The following is a 16,208-nucleotide window of genomic DNA, read 5'->3' on the forward strand; positions in this document are numbered from 1 at the left end:
CTGTGGCACCTCCACCCTAATGGTGTAATTTTGAGCTGTGGTGCTGAGTTCACTAAATGTAGTATGTGGTGTTATGCGACTTCCGTAAGGATAGATTCATTGTCTACCAAATCTTTAATTTAAAAAACACTAAAGTGAATTCTTGCTTTTTAAAGTACCAACAGAACAACAATGGACCATTTCAGAAGAAAAGGTGTCTGTTTCGTATCACAGAGAAGAAGAATATACATACGGTTCAGGTAACTATAAATATCTTTCCTCACTTCTTTTTTCTCCTTGCTGTCTTGTCTTGTGTGAAAATGGCGCCTTTTAAATTTGTCCCGATAAAATGGTATCTTTTGGATGTGGGACCTCTCTGCATTCTCCTACTCTCCTACTCAGAATTCTTACATTCTTTTTTACTTGATGATAGAGTAACAAGTGAGGATCTGCTCCCTATACTGAACTGCATGGGGCAATACTCATGCCCAAGAGTTTTGTGAGCACATGGGAGTGCAAAGATTGCTTAGGATTGATGGAATAGACAATGTCTGTTTGCTGTTGCATTTCTTAGTTGTCATTTTGTGTACCAATCCAGTATTATCTAAAACAGAGTGAAAGTACAGTTTTTACATCTTACAATTTTCTTTAAAGAACCAGAAGAGTATGAAGAAGACAGCTTCTATGTGGAATATCCAGCTGAAGGTAGATTCACTCTTTTTCCAAATCAGTTTTATCTTGTTTTGTACTATGCGAGTTCATCTAAACTGTTAACTGTTGAAATGTGTAGCTGTCATTGTATACCGTCTTTGATACTTCCCTGGTTTGGGCATGTCTTTATCACTATTCAGATAACGGATACACATGTTGGGTGGTGGGACTTAAGATCATGCCCGGAATTGTTGCTCCCAGATTTGCAAGCACTGTGGAGAAAGAGCCTAAGCACATACAATTTCTACACACCTAGACGCCATACGAAAGATCAGATGGACACTTAGAGGTGTGGATAGCAGCAGCAATTTTTTCTTCCACCAATTCATCCATCATCTTAATAGGTCTACATGTAGCATTTCAGTATTATCTAAATTGGAGGGTAAATGTAACTTTTTAATCTCGCAATTCTCTTTAAAGAACCAGATGAGTACGATGAGGAAAGGTTCTATGTGGAAGCACCTGAAGTTCCACCTCCCAAAGGTAGATAATATTATTATTATTAATATTATTATTACTACTACAATTTTAGTATGTGAGTTTATTTAAACCAGGGTTTCCCAAACTTAGGTCTCCAGCTGTTTTTGGACTATAATTCCCATCAACCATGACCACTGGTCCTGCTAGCTAGGGATTATGACAGCTGGAGACCCAAGTTTTGGGAAACCCTGGTTTAATCTCTTATCCATTAAGAACTTGATATCTGCAGTTATTTTATATTTTGTTGATCAGATTTGGGTGCTTATGTATGTTTACATGTGTCACAAAAGCCCATAAGGTTTTAAAAATATAATGTGAGGGTGGCTCTGACGACCACTATCATCTGATTAACCCAAAATCAATATCTTTAAAGTTCCTGAGGTGAGGAAGAGAGCAGAAGAAAAAGTTCCCAAGGAAGTGGAGGCCCCACCGGCTAAAGGTGAATAATATATGTGCAATAATAACAAAATCTCAGACAGGTCTCTTGCCTGTGTATCTTCTAGATGATTGATAAACACACAGCCAAAAATGTGGCTCTGCTACTGCATCAGAAAGACACCTTTACAACTAAGATCCTACATGTTAAACGTTATATACTGAAGTTTAATCTTCAGCAGCCATAACTGTCTTTGTTAAATAGATACATGGTTTTAAATCCACGCTGGCATTTCAAGCATTTTCTTCACTGCTATGAACTGTAGGCCTGTAGCACTTCCCTAAACCTTTTATACCTGTGTGTCTTTAAAGTGCCTGAGGTGCCAAAGAAACCAGTCCCAGAAAAGAAAAAACCTGCTCCTCCTCCAAAAGTAGAGGCTCCGCCAGCTAAAGGTACATCCATTGTCAGAGATGATCCCCACCATCTTGCTTATCTGAACTCTTCTCCACGCTCTAAAATGTGTCCATCCATGTGTTACTTAAGTGGCTTTGTGGACTTTTTCTGCAAGCAAAGTGTGTATAATATACCTGTACTTTAGTGATGGCCCAATATTCATTTGCTAAATTTTGCTTTGTAATGTAATGGATGCTTACTCCTTCCTGGGTGGGTGCCTGTTGTGGTCCCTCATGCTCAGTTGCCATCCCTGGGCAGTGAGAACAGAGCGCACACGGCCAGGCAGCCATTGGGGTAATCCCCCCCTAGCTGTCTGGGCATCTGGCTTGTGTTCCCGCCGGCTGCTGCATTTCAAATTGGCCAATCAGTGGCCTCTCCCGGCTGAGAGGGCATTGGCTGCACACATGCCCTTGCAACTGATGAGGTATAAAAGCCAGCAGTGTTTTCCAGCCCCAGCGCATTTGCCAGATTTCGCTTTGTTAACGTAGTATCTTCTGCATGGCATGATAACTGTTCGCTTTGCATGCCGCGTATAGAAGGCACTCATACAGACACACAATTTTGTGGATCAAAATGGGATGTATGCCCAGTGCGGCTTTTTTCATGACAGATTACCCTTACCTGTTAACAGATTTGGGACGTGGGTGGCACTGTGGTCTAAACCACTGAGCCTAGGGCTTGCCGATCAGAAGGTCAGTGGTTCGAATCCTCGTAACGGGGTGAGCTCCCGCTGCTTGGTCCCAGCTCCTGCCAACCTAGCAGTTCTAAAGCACACCAGTGCAAGTAGATAAATAGGTACTGCTCCGGCGGGAAGGTAAATAGCATTTCCGTGCGCTGCCCTGGTTCGCCACATGACCCGGAAGCTGTCTGTGGACAAATGCCGGCTCCCCTCGGCCTACAGAGCGAGTTGAGCGCGCAACCCCAGAGTCGTCCACGACTGAACCTAACGGTCAGGGGTACATTTACCTCTTTATTAACAGCTTTTGCTTGACGCCTTGATATGCCATTTATCTCGCTTCTGCTTCTCTCCATATATTTCTGTGCAATCTTGGATGTTGGGCCTCAAATAGGAGTTCCAAGTTCTAAAACCTCTCTTTTTTTAATGATCAAGTGCCAGAGGCGCCTAAGAAACCTACGCCAGAAGAAAGAAAGCCTGCTGCTGTTCCCAAGAAAGAACCGGCACCCCCAGCTAAAGGTACTTTTCTTGAAACGAAAGCCACCCAAAGAACCTTTATCCCCTGTGCCTTCTCCCAGATATGCAACCACTGTTCGGAATGAGTTTTACAAATCCAGCGTCTTTCTGTGTTTGGTTACCAAAGCTAATGTACTGAATATGTGGGAATCTTAAATGGAGGTTCTTCTGGGTTAGAGCATTCCTTTCCAAAATACCATCTCTTCCTTGTTGGGAAATGTAATCACAATATGTGAGATGTCACTGATCAGTTATGTGTCTGGGTGATTCTCAGAAACTGCTTTTGATATCTTTAAAGTGCCCGAAGTACCTAAAAAGCCAGTCCCAGAAGAAAAAGCACCTGTTCCCGTTCCTAAAAAAGTGGAGCCACCTGCTAAAGGTATGAGACCACCGCTCATAAGCAGCTCTTTTCATTTGTTGCTTCAAATGACGTGTCGTGAAAAGATCTGAGGTCCCACAGCAGTGATTGTTTTTGTGTCGTAATCGTCGTCTTCCTATATTTGTTCGTTGCTCAACAGCATCTTCCTTAACAAATGTTCTTCAGTTAAACACCAGAACACTAAAAGGACAGGGTGCAATGTTATTGTAACACATCTAAATTCGGTAAAGTGCCCAGTTCACTTGTAAGTGATCTTACAACTTGATATAGGACCCTGCTCCTCACTTTATAATAGTTAGCAATATTTGATCCCAATATTCATAACTGATGTTTTTTTCAAAGTGCCAGAGGTACCTAAGAAAGTAGAAGAAAAGGTTCCTGTTCCAAAGAAGAAAGTGCCTCCGCCACCCAAAGGTACAAGACACAAATCTTATATATTTGAAAAATATATAAAACTAAATCTTAAGACGCTTTTGTTTCTCTCTTTGGATCTTCCTCTTAATCATATGTATGTTCATTTCATATTTGAGTCCTATGCAGCACATGTTTGTGTATAGTTGTTGATAATAGCCGTCATGGTCTCTTAGTCTCTACATATTCTTACATATTCTCATTTTAACATTATTAAAAGTACCTGAGAAAGCGGTCCCTGAAGAAAAAGTGCCGCGGCTACGCAAAAGGGAAGAAGCTCCTCCAGCTAAAGGTATGCTATCCTTCAAAACAAACAAACAAAACAGAACAGAACAAAAAGACCATTGCAGTCAAATGTAGACAAGGATTAAATGTAAGGTATTGGTTGTGTTTAGAATAGATTTATGAAAGCTTTAGAAAACTTATTGATTAGAATATTTGTGTGAGACTGTATGGGAAAAATACGGAATAACACATACAATCTTGCTTAAAATGTATATAGGAAGTGCAGTGTAAGCGATGGAAGTCAATCAATGAAATTTTATTATTATTTTCATATTGAGATATTTGTAGAATAAATTTGGAACAAATTCTTCCAACTTTTCTTCTTCTTTTCTCTTTATTTCTTTTTTATTTTCTTATTTTCTTCTCTTTTGTTCCTTTTTTCATGTATATATGCTTATTTGAAGTGTATATGTGTGTATGTATTTGCAGTGTTTTACTTATATTTTGTAACAATTATGTTAAATAAAATTTAAATTTAATTTAAAAAACAAAAAAACAAAAGACCATTGGTCTTTTACATCGGCACCATTATTTAAATGTCCTCTAAATCTTTTTAGTTGCTGCCTCTTCTTAGTAGCCGACTTTTGTACTTTTAACATCATTCTTGCCACTTCAAAAAAATTCTAAAACTAAATGGTCTCTTTAAAGTGCCTGAGGTACCTAAGAAAGTCATCCATGAAGAAAAATTACCTGTTGCTGTTCCCAAAAAGGTCGAAGCTCCCCCAGCCAGAGGTATGCATTTAAGTGGTCAATGGTCTTATTATCTAAAAGAGCTTTTACCTTTCTTTCGTATGCTGACCATCATTTTATGTTTCGTACCGTGTCACATTGCTTGCAACTGTTCAACATATTTTCATAGGGCAGGAATGGGGAACCTTAGATCTGGGGGCCAAATACAGCCCTGTGGGCTTCTCCATCTGGTCTTCAAAACGCTCCTCAAGCCACATACCCTCCCAAGGTCACATGCCTCATCGGCCATGCTTTGTATCCTCCTTGAGTAAAAGGACGCGGGTGGCGCTGTGGTCTAAGCCACTGAGCCTCTTGGGCTTGCCAGTCAGAAGGTTGCCAGTTCAAATCCCCACGCACGATGGGGTGAGCTTCCATTGCTCTGTCCCAGCTCCTGCCAACCTAACAGTTCGAAAGCACACCAGTGCAAGTAGATAAATAGGTACCACTGCGGTGGGAAGGCAAATGGCGTTTCCATGCGCTCTGGTTTCTGTCACGGTGTTCCATTGTGCTAGAAGTGGTTTAGTCATGCTGGCCACATGAGGTATTTTTGCCTGGCTGGGATGGGTGCTTAGATGGATGGATAATAAAGCAGGGTTGGTGAGTGTGTGTACAAACTGACCTACCGTCAAATTCGTATTGGTTCCTCTCTGCACATTTGCCTCTGGCCTTGTGCACCACTGATATGTGTGCCCCGGAAGGTTGCCCCAAAGAGAAGGCAGCCCTCAGGCTGAGAAAGCTTCCCCATCCCTGTCAAGAGGGGAGGAATTGCTTATGTCTGTTTTGCAGTTCTGTATTAGCTTTACTTTGTATGTTGCCTAGTAAAGAACAGTATGTAGTTTACTTGTCCATTTTGCAGTTGTTAGTTGCACAAGTGTTTAGACAAACCTCCTCAGATATCAATCAGGAATCTGTATATCCCCATTAAAACTCAATGCGTTTAATGTCTTTTAAAGTGCCTGAGGTGTCTAAGAGAGCTGTTCTAGAAGAGAAAATATTTGTTTCAGAAGAAAAAGTATCTGTTGCCATTTCTAAAAGAGTGGAAGCTCCACCACCTGAAGGTATATTTGCAAATAATTAGAACTGTGAGGAATTTAACTGTTTTCAGGCGCTTTTTGTTGTTGCTGCTCTTCACTGCTCTTCCCTGTTAACATCTGCCATTACAGTTTTGTGTTTGTGTGTCTCTGGACATTTGTATAACATCTGACACCCAGGCAAGATCCTCAGAGGAAATGTCTTTTCTCAGATCCAATTCCTTGGTTATCCAGAATGTCAATAGCATTTACTATTTATCCATTACATTTTATCGCACCCTACTTCCAAGAATCTCAGGGTGATATACATGGTCCTTCCTTTCATTTTGCTTTTGCAACAACCTAGTGAGATGAGTTAAGCTGAGAGATAGTGATTGGTCCATTCACCCAGTGAGATTCATGGCTGAGCCCCACATTCTAGTCAGACACACCTACATCATGGTGGCAGAAGTAAATGTTGCACAAAGTCTTACAGAAAACCTTGTGCAAGTGGAAGAGCTCCTAGGGATCTGGGGTAGATTTTGTCATTCAACATTCTTTCATTAAGTCAGAAGCAGACCAACTATGCTTTGAAAAGGTTTTCTTCTAAATGAAGATCACCTTTGGATCTAATCCTTTATCCTTTCAATTTTCCATACTCTGGGGAAAGAAGTCATGGTTTAGGGGCAAAGTTACACAGTGTAAGACCCATAGGACACCTGTAGTGCGACATGGGTTTTCCTACATAAAACTCCACCTGATTTTTCTTGTAAGAATCTGTCCCCTGATGGAGTCATCACATACCACAATGCAGGATTCCATAGATCAAGAGACCTTAGCCAAGTCATCTAGACCCTTGCAGTAGCTAACTTTGATGTAGATACTTTGCTATTAATTCTCTTATGTACCTGTTGTAATGGGAAAAAATCTGAGATCCCTACAATTGCAGTGAAAAGAATGTGTGTTTCTGTGTATGCAAATCAGTTCATGTCCTTTGTATATGCCTGTTTGTAGTAACTACACTGACCTGGCAAGGGTGGTTATAGGACATCTAACCCCACAGCAAAATTAAAAATAACCCATCTTTAAAATATTAACAGTGGAAGAATGGCCTGAAGAGGTGGAAGAGGAGGAAGAAGTGGAAGAAGAAGAAATTTATGAAAGAGAGGAGGAGATTTCTTATGAAAGGGAGGAGGAAATTTCTTATGAGAGAGAGGAGATCTCTTATGAGAGAGAGGAAGAGATTTCTGAAGTAACAGGTATGCCTCAATTCAACAGCCAGCAGCAAATGTTGGTATAGTATAATATCTGCCATTATATCCTTTGGGCTGAATTGAATGTAATTATTTAATGACCTTTTGAAATTAAGCCAGTCATTTGCTGCTTATGATATGATATGATTTACTTTGTTCGGAACCCAAACAAAGGTTTAAAAGAGTAAATTTAAGAGTGCATACACTTTTTCTTTTCTTATTTCCCTCCATCATTCTTATTTTCACATGAAAATACAGAAACGGACCCAAGTGTTCTTTTCTCAAATTTACATATATAGGCAGAGCACTGCAAGCCAATTTGTATAAGAATAAAAGATTCCTACATTCCTACACAGATAACACATATTATTTAGGGTGGCTCAACTTTCAGAGCCTCATTACTCTCCCAAGAAAGCTGGAACCACCAGAAACAGACAGAAAAAGAGCTACATATTTGAAAGAAATAGTATTTATTTATTTATTTATTCATTCATTCATTCATTCATTCATTCATATGATCTATTACTTGCTTATCATTATAAAATAATTCCAAATATTAGTCACCTTCATATCAGCCACGTAGAGCTAAACAAAACAAAAGTACATGAAATCAAACTTACCTAAAGCCATTGCTCCAAGAGCTATGGAATTAAAGGATGTGATCTAATACGCCATTTCATAAGGCTCCCCCTATTTATTACAAGAACCACTGAGATAGGCCCTTTCATGGATGTGACCTTTTCAAGGAAGTTGAGATATGTCATCTCTTGCTGAAGTCACTGTGGATGTTTACATTGACTTCAGTGGGAACTGGGAACTAATCTACTCACTTTTTTCCATGAAATGGTCAGAAGAGAGAGTATGGCCTCTGTTGAGAGGAAAGCAGGGATGGAGAACCTGTGGCCCTCCAGAACTTGCTGGACTCCCAACGACCCCAGCTAGCATGGCCAATGGTCAGAAATTATGGGAGTTGTAGTCCAGCAATATCAGGAGGTCTGTCCCTGGAGTAAACCTACCTGCACATGTACTAGGAGTAACATGAGATGAAAGTAAATATATGTGTGTTTGTAAGAGCTGTCACTTTCTTGTTTTGTTAATTGTATCAACATGTGCATGTCAACTGTTCAACTATACCTTCTTAATATCTTTACATTAACAGAAGAGGCCTACTACGCTGAGGAGATAGTGCATGAAGAAGTCCCACCAGTTAAAGGTATACCAGCAACTCTTTGGTATTAAAGTATCAACTCTTCAATATAGATGTTTGACAGCTGTCTGTCCCATGCTTGTTACTATTGTATTTGTGCTTGTTTTTTGTCGTTGTAGTGCTCAAAATATTATGAACTATCTTTTTTGACTAGCAAGGACCTGTTTGCAAATTCCTGTGCCTTTCTCAATTTTAAAAACCCTAATTGCCAGCAATGGCCCATTTTGCTTTCATATAACACCTTGGGTATCTTTTTATTCGGCTGTGCAGAGATGAGTATGTCTTAGTGTGTGTTTCTGTGTGTATATAAAACAGAATTAGCCTCTGAACATTTCGACTGAATTTTGCACTGAAATATGGAGTCATCTCCTTATTTTTCTATACTGTTTGAATAACATGCACAGCAAACATAACTGATACTTAAATATTCTTCCTGAAGTGCCTGAGGTTCGGAAGAAACCTGAACCAGAAAAGAAAGTACCAGTTGCTGTTCCCAAGAAAGTGGAAGCCCCCCCAGCTAGAGGTATATATATATATAGACTGCTTTTCTCACTTAGGCAAAATTAGGGTTGCCATACGTCTGGATTTTCTCGGACATTACTGGGATTTCAAAGGCTCAACAACTTTGGGGTTTGTCTAAAAAAGCTCAACAACTTTCAGGGTGCCCTGGCTTTGACTTTTTGAAATATGGCAACCCTAGGCAAAATGCTCTTTTTTTGTTTTTGTTTTTTTGGTCGTCTGTCATCTAAACTATTTGAGTTGATGTTAATCTCTTTTGCATTAAGTGTGAGCAATTGCTTGTCTCTAAGCAATCTGGCTGTGGATTTACTCAGTGAAATGTATGTGTTGTAAGTTCTTAATGCGTTTTCCTATTGATGTTAAAATCACTCCAACGTTATAAAATTTTGTAATATTTTTAAGTGGCCAAGAAAGCTCCTCCTGAGGAACGGGCACCACCTAAAGCAAAAGAACCTCCAGCACCCAAAGGTAACACACACAAAATCATGTCAGTAATGTGTTTTGTCTAGAGAGCGTCATGTATATATTTTGTTGGTCCATTTCACATAAGAATTATATGGGTTTCATGCACATTAATATCTTGAGGGACTGTCGCCATGTATTGGCCCCTCTTTTAATCTTCTGCCAGTAATGTTGTCAGTTCCTCGGTCTCTTTTACTGTCTCATTCATGTTTTATATATGGTAAATAATAAATCAGTATTTTTAAACGGAACTGAATTATATTCAAAATATATTCCTGTCATTCTGAGATGGAACCACATGCAATATTCCTACCTTTGTTTGTTGTCTTTAAGTGACCGAAGTACACAAGAAAAAGGTTGTCACTGAAGAAAAAGTAACAGTCACTAAGAAGGAGGAGGCTCCACCAAAAAGAGGTATATAAAGTTTTAAATTCTGTGGAATTTATATATATGTATCTTAAGATTTCTTGGGAACTAAAGAACTGCACAGCAAATGCGAGAAACCCAGGGGACTCCGTCCTCAAATATCTCCCTCCATGACGCAGAGCAAACCACTTTTGAAACCAAATGAGCTTTCAAAGGCTATTTGTGATATAGCATAGGAGAGGAATATAGCAGGGGGAGAAAGAATTTATTGTTCAAACAAAAAAAGTTGTTTTTAGGCATGCCAAAGGTAACTCTTTGCATCCTTCTTTTGCCCTAGTGATCGAATTATCTTAAATAGTCTGCGTTTCCTTTTCTTGTTTTATGTACAATGTCAAGATCTCGGTACTTTGAATCGTTTTGTTACCTGGTTTATATTTGTCACATGTACGTGATTTAAGTCACCTGAAAATTAATAATATCTTTCAAGTGCCAGCTGTGCCAAAGAAAGCTGTGCCAGAGGAGAAAGTCCCCGTTCCGGTTCCCAAGAAAGCAGTGGCTCCACCAGCTAAAGGTACACCTGCTTTCTCTGACTCTACAAGAGGGCTTTTGAATAGGTCAGAAACAGGCACCCGCTGGAGTTGTGAACCAGCTGCTTCTGATAAGGAAAAAGTAAACTTGACTAAATTTCACAGAAATGTTCTGCTCTGTGTCAAAACAAATGCAGAATATTAGGGTTAAACTGGGACACTTGAAACGCTGGTGTTAATGAATTCCTGTAGGCACTTTGCCTGCACAACTTCAAACAGCTGGCCTTTGCTGATCTCCAGCAGTTCATTGTGTTGACTGTGTAGTTTGTAAGGTCTTTTGCGATATTATTTTTATGTGGGTAAAACTGCCATGTGCTTTAGACTTCTTATTGCATTCTTGTTTTGTGAGGCATTGCTCTGTCACTGTTAAAAGCTGTCCTGAATCTTAACGTCCTTCTTGAAAGTTTTCTGTAGTGTACACTCTTTTGGACCTTTATTTTTTTAAAAGAAGAAAGAAAGAAAATAAATGATTTCATAAATATTATTTCTGTTTAAAAATCTGCAGTGAATATTTTACAATATGATGCCTTTGGATAAGAAATAACTATTTCTGTTTTTGAAAAAGAGCAAATTCCATAAACCAAAAGCAGGCCAGTTAATTATCTAAGCGTATTGTCAAGTTTTTGCTAAATGTATGTCTGCTTAATATTATGTTGTCATGTTGGTCTCCTGTATTAGAAAATCTTGAGATATCAAATGTCTATGAAGTTTTCTTTGTCTATAATCCTCTTACAAGACCACCAACAGCGACACTTCAGAGAGAGGGTTTTAAATTCACCACGTGGTTTTCTTACATTTCCTATCTTTCAAGTGCCAGAAGTTCCAAAGACAGTTGTCTCAGAAGAAAAAATATCTATTGCTGTCCCCAAAAGGAAAGCAGCCCCTCCAGAAAAAGGTATACAAGCTTTGAAGTAAACTAAATCAAAGTCCAAGTGGTTAATGTGCTAACAACCTACCTATTAATTCCTATATCCAACCCTAAGTTATTAAGCAAATTCTTTTTTTCTGCTCCAAATACATTTGAGAGGATATTGCTTTGGGCACTCCCCTCCCCCAATTTATTTATTTTATTTTATTTAAACCTAGAAGGCTTGCCATAAAAGTTACATTTCTTTTGTAACTGCTTAATCATTCTTATCGAAATTCCCGTTGTCTGACTCGAATAGTGTTTCCCATAAGAAATGCTAAAGTTCAATACTCTGTCTTTAATAATAGTTGTGGAAGAGCACTGGGGGTATTCAGAAGAAATGTCTGTTTCTCTTCATACAGAGGAGGAAGTTTCATATACAGGTATGAGCTCAACCAGGGTAGGGGAACAGGAATCCTAACCAATTCACCGTATAGATTAATGGGCAGGGTGAGAACGTAAAATGAACCTACTAGATCAGGCCAATGACCCATCTAGTCCAACATCCTGTTTTCACAGTGTTTCATGAGATGCCTTTGGGAAGCATGTGGCATAGTTGTCAACTTTTCCCTATTCTTGCGAGGAATCCTATTCGGAATAAGGGAATTCCCCTTTAAAAAAGGGAAACGTTGACAGCTATGGCATGTGGGTATCACCTCAGTTTTCAATTTTATATTAAAATGAGGTGTATCTAAAGGTGTTCTACTGATCCATTAGAGGCTTCCATCAGCCAAACGGTGAGGAAAGTGATTTTTGCCAAATCCCTCTTGTTCTTGCAGCTCCCATGCCTCTGCGCCACAAATGTGCTCTGCGGGAGGTGGCATGGAAGATGCAGAGGGGATGGCAATTTGGTGTAAACTGATGTTTCCTTCCCTGTTCTGATGACAGAAGCCTCCACTTTCTCAAAAAAACACACCAAAAAAACCCTCCCGTCGGTGCATCTTTGGAAAAAACTCAATCTGTCTTTTTCTTACATTAGCAGAATTATTAGTTCTAGAACTAAACCAGTGTGAATGCTAATTCACTAAATAAGTTCACTGATATAAAACAGTGGTGCAGGATAGTATTCATGTAAGAATTGCTGAGGGTGTTCAACTTCATTCATAGTGAGGCAAAAAAGAAGCAGTTTGTTGGCCTAAACCACAGATAACAGTGGACATTTGGTTGTTTGGCTCCCCACACCCTCCAACAGAGTAAATTTCACAGCTTGCATAAATTATTGGTTTGTTTGTTCATTTTTGGCTTGGATGACTGCTACAGTTGTCCCATCCCATAAAGCTGAAGGCTTAAATCTTCCTACATAATCTCTTCTATAATGTAGAAATTTCTTCAAAATGTCAGTAACCTAAACAGAGACTTGGCATAATACCCACTTAATGTAACCAGACTTTCAATGACTTCCATCCCTTTGATTTACCAGACATAGTAGCTTGCAATGAAAGTCCCTATGTATTATCTTGAAAAATTACTGTAGATTACTGTCTAGAGTATTTCTAAGTAATAGCACTTGAAGAAATGGGCAGCTTTCCAGTATGTTAGACATATAGACTCCACTGATCCTAACAACAAAATGGTGTATATGCACTACACCAGTAAGAAGACGGATGTATAAAGACTATACCTGCAACTATGCGTTAGCCACATCTTGTCCAAATGTTTGTTCATTTGTCTGGCAACTTAAATGTTTGTTTCTGTCAAATTTCCTACTGCTCTTTATGGCCTTCTGTACCTTTACCAACAAAGTTCTGAAACATAAATATACTGTGTCTTTAAAGTTCCCGAAGAACCTGAGAGAATTCCCACAAAACAGAAAATGGCCATATCAATTGCCGCTAAAGTGAAGAAACCTCCAGCTAAAGGTACATTTAATATTGTGCCAATGTGTGCTCTTTGTGTGCCATAAGTGTATACTTATGTATACGTCTGCTGATGTATATCTGAGTGTTCTTGTCCTAGCTTGATTCTTTCACTGCACTGAAATTTGGTTCTTAGTATGCGTTTAATAATACGTTAGCTAAGACTCTTGAAAATTCGTATTTTTTAAGTGCCTGAAGTCCGTAAGACCGTTACTCGAAAAGAAGTGGTTCATGTGGAAGTTCCCCAATATGAAGAGGAGGAAGAGGCTCCCCAATATGAAGAGGAGGAAGTCACACAATATGAAGAGGAAGTCACACAATATGAGGAGGAAGTCACACAATATGAGAAGGAAGTCTCTCATTATGAGGAGGAAGTCACCCGATATGAGGAAGAAGTCACACAATATGAGGAGGAAGTACCTCAATATGAAGAGGAGGAAGTTCCTTATTATGAAGAAGTTCCTGAGTATGAGGAAGAGGAAGAGGTGCCTCCTCCACCTCCTCCAGCTAAAGGTATCATCCCAGTTTACAAGCGCATTACAAAGAAAGGATCTTTTTTTAATGCTCTTGGTTAGGCTTTGGCTTTTGTTCGCTTGGTTATTTATTTGGTTTTTGCTTTCGGTTCATTTTGCTCTCCTTTGTTATGAGATGTGTGCGGTGCAGCTCATGTTGCAAGTAGAAATAGCTGTAGTTGAATTAGAGAATATGCCAGAAACACAGGGCTTGTCCACGCTAGGCAGTGTCTTTAGTCCTAGCAAAACTCTCAGGAATATATTTCATTTCCACCCAGGCTTCTCCAAGCTGAATAAAATGTCAATTCAGCAAGCTAGTTGTGTGCCAAAACCCTGTGACACCACAGTTCCCAGAGAGTAAATAACCAGAGAAGACAACAGCATACAGTTTGGGGGTAAAATAGATTACAAAAATATATACAGAACATCTGATAGCATTGTCCTATGCTCTACTGAATAGTGAGATCAGGAAGAAAATGTCTAGCATCCGATAGTGTCCCCATGTTCTTGCATTGCCAACCACCCCTCTCCATGTGCCGAGCAATATATCTTAACCATAGAGGAGATGGGAAATTTCTCCTCCATTACCTTCCCTTAAATCACTTATCTTTGAATCTTTGCTTTTGAATTACTCTCCCCTCCCAGCATCAGTGTCCCCATCTGCGGAAGGACTGTGGCTTTGTGGTAAAACATCTGTTTTGAATGTAGAAGGTTCTAGTTTCAATCCCTGGCATTCCCAGGTAGGACTAAGAATGCCCCCTGTTTGTCATTATACAGTCATACCTTGGAAGTCAAATGGAATCCGTTCCGGAAGTCCGTTCAACTTCCAAAACTTTTGGAAACCAAAGCTGCGGAAGCCGCATCAGACATTTGGCTTCCAAAAATAGTTTGCAAACTGGAACAGTCACTTCCGGGTTTGCGGTGTTTGGGAGCCAAAACGTCCGAGTACCATGGCGTTCGGGACCCAAGGTTTGACTAATTGACAACGAGGAGCTAGATGGACCCAGTGGTCTGGCTTGATTACAAAAAAACAGCTATGTATGCCCCATTTCACTGTATTCAGGAAGGAACCCCAACACTCTGGAGAGGACTTTCAGGGGATGCAAGTGGCTGCAAGGGGGAAGAGGGAGCAAGCAACTTTCCTTCAGTTAACCTAGCTTGCAGGGGTCATGTCAGAGCGTTGCAATACAGCTGTGTTCTTATGGTGCGTCTTGGTGCATCCATTCTTTTAAATACAATCTTATCCTTCAAGTGCCTGAGGTACCAAAGAAGCCTGTCCCTGAGAAAAAGGCTCCTCCTGCGCCTGTCCCCAAGAAGAAGGAAGCTCCTCCAGCAAAAGGTACATCATCTCTTCATTCGGTGTCCTCAAACTCTTGCTTTCAGTTCATTAAGTTTGTTGGCTTAGTGGCGTTAGTGGGCTGGGGATCAACTGTAGACATGCCCTTTGTTGACTCTGTTCTAATGTGCTGTGTGAATGGTGTGGTGTCCTCAACAATCTCTTGCCCTATCTTTAAAGTGCCTGAGGTGCCAAAGAAACCCGTCCCAGAAGAAAAGGTTCCGGTTCCTAAACGAAAAGAAGCCCCACCAGCTAAAGGTAAATCAGTGTGAGGCTTGCCCTGTGCAAATAAACTTACCTATGGGGCTACAACTAGGCTGTTGATTGCAATGATGTACTTAGATTTTCCTGTTGTGTTGATGTTGTGTCATGACCCACTTTTATGTGGTAAAAATTGCCGTGCAAACTGAAAACAATAACTGTGTTAATAGTCCTTTAATCCTGTTAAATGTAACTTCTTATTTATTTTCTTCGACAACAAAAAATCTTCTTGTTTTGTGTCACTGTTCTCCATCTTCATTTGGAAACCAAATTCTATGCTCAAAGTACTGTCTCTTTCAATTGAAGTGCCTGAAGTGCCCAAGAAAGTGGTCCCTGAAGAGAAAATACCTGTTCCTAAAAAGGTGGAAGCTCCTCCCGCTAAAGGTATTGTCCCCTTGTTCACCTGGTCATCCTTTTAAGCCTGGAAACTTGGGTTTCCAGGTGGGTTTTTTGGGGGGACTACAATGCCCATCATCCCTGGCCACTGGTTCTGCTAGCTAGGGATGATGGGCATTGTAATCCAAAAATAGCTGGTGACTCAAGTTTGGAGAGCCTTGTTATAAGCAATTGACCTGCTACGTTACATAGCAGGGCTGCAGTTTGTTGAACCTCTCCCTGGGTGGTCAATACCATGAAGGGTGGGCCTGTAAATATAAATATTAAAGAAACATTATATCAGTGAGAAAAACCTGGCGGTTTCATTAAGAGCAGATCTGCAAATTCCCTTTCCCTTGTGGTTCAGATGCAGCACATTCTTCTTTTAGTTCTTTTGCTTTGTGGTGTCTAAATACCAGAAGGAGTCAAATCAATCTGCAAATTAATCTTTTTAAAGTGCCGGCCGTGCCGAAAAAAGCCGTGCCAGAAGAGAAAGTGCCTGTTGCAGTCCCCAAAAAGCCAGAGCCCGCTCCACCTAAAGGTATCTGAAATAATATTTGAA

General features: G+C 40.0%; 1 protein-coding gene across 47 annotated transcripts in view; it reads left to right on the forward strand.

Moving 5' to 3' along the window:
* Nucleotides 1-16,208, forward strand: part of TTN (titin) — a 290,940-nt gene that overhangs the window by 126,956 nt on the left and 147,776 nt on the right. For 43 of the 47 annotated variants that reach the window (XM_082200344.1, XM_082200352.1, XM_082200383.1 and 40 more), the window contains 25 exons: nucleotides 156-239; nucleotides 634-684; nucleotides 1,111-1,173; nucleotides 1,544-1,609; nucleotides 1,918-1,998; nucleotides 3,111-3,194; nucleotides 3,490-3,570; nucleotides 3,913-3,984; nucleotides 4,202-4,273; nucleotides 4,915-4,998; nucleotides 5,949-6,053; nucleotides 7,106-7,264; nucleotides 8,418-8,471; nucleotides 8,905-8,988; nucleotides 9,387-9,452; nucleotides 9,780-9,860; nucleotides 10,300-10,383; nucleotides 11,211-11,294; nucleotides 11,615-11,689; nucleotides 13,082-13,165; nucleotides 13,352-13,675; nucleotides 14,927-15,013; nucleotides 15,191-15,268; nucleotides 15,578-15,655; nucleotides 16,104-16,187. In XM_082200344.1, the coding sequence (XP_082056470.1) occupies nucleotides 156-239; nucleotides 634-684; nucleotides 1,111-1,173; nucleotides 1,544-1,609; nucleotides 1,918-1,998; nucleotides 3,111-3,194; nucleotides 3,490-3,570; nucleotides 3,913-3,984; nucleotides 4,202-4,273; nucleotides 4,915-4,998; nucleotides 5,949-6,053; nucleotides 7,106-7,264; nucleotides 8,418-8,471; nucleotides 8,905-8,988; nucleotides 9,387-9,452; nucleotides 9,780-9,860; nucleotides 10,300-10,383; nucleotides 11,211-11,294; nucleotides 11,615-11,689; nucleotides 13,082-13,165; nucleotides 13,352-13,675; nucleotides 14,927-15,013; nucleotides 15,191-15,268; nucleotides 15,578-15,655; nucleotides 16,104-16,187 (2,265 nt within the window). The remainder of the gene's footprint in view (nucleotides 1-155; nucleotides 240-633; nucleotides 685-1,110; nucleotides 1,174-1,543; nucleotides 1,610-1,917; nucleotides 1,999-3,110; nucleotides 3,195-3,489; nucleotides 3,571-3,912; nucleotides 3,985-4,201; nucleotides 4,274-4,914; nucleotides 4,999-5,948; nucleotides 6,054-7,105; nucleotides 7,265-8,417; nucleotides 8,472-8,904; nucleotides 8,989-9,386; nucleotides 9,453-9,779; nucleotides 9,861-10,299; nucleotides 10,384-11,210; nucleotides 11,295-11,614; nucleotides 11,690-13,081; nucleotides 13,166-13,351; nucleotides 13,676-14,926; nucleotides 15,014-15,190; nucleotides 15,269-15,577; nucleotides 15,656-16,103; nucleotides 16,188-16,208) is intronic. The other 4 variants (XM_082200388.1, XM_082200346.1, XM_082200348.1 and 1 more) reach the window with 4 other exon arrangements.

Source organism: Podarcis vaucheri (genome assembly GCF_965113315.1).
Source record: "Podarcis vaucheri genome assembly, chromosome: 1".
Classification (NCBI taxonomy): domain Eukaryota; kingdom Metazoa; phylum Chordata; class Lepidosauria; order Squamata; family Lacertidae; genus Podarcis; species Podarcis vaucheri.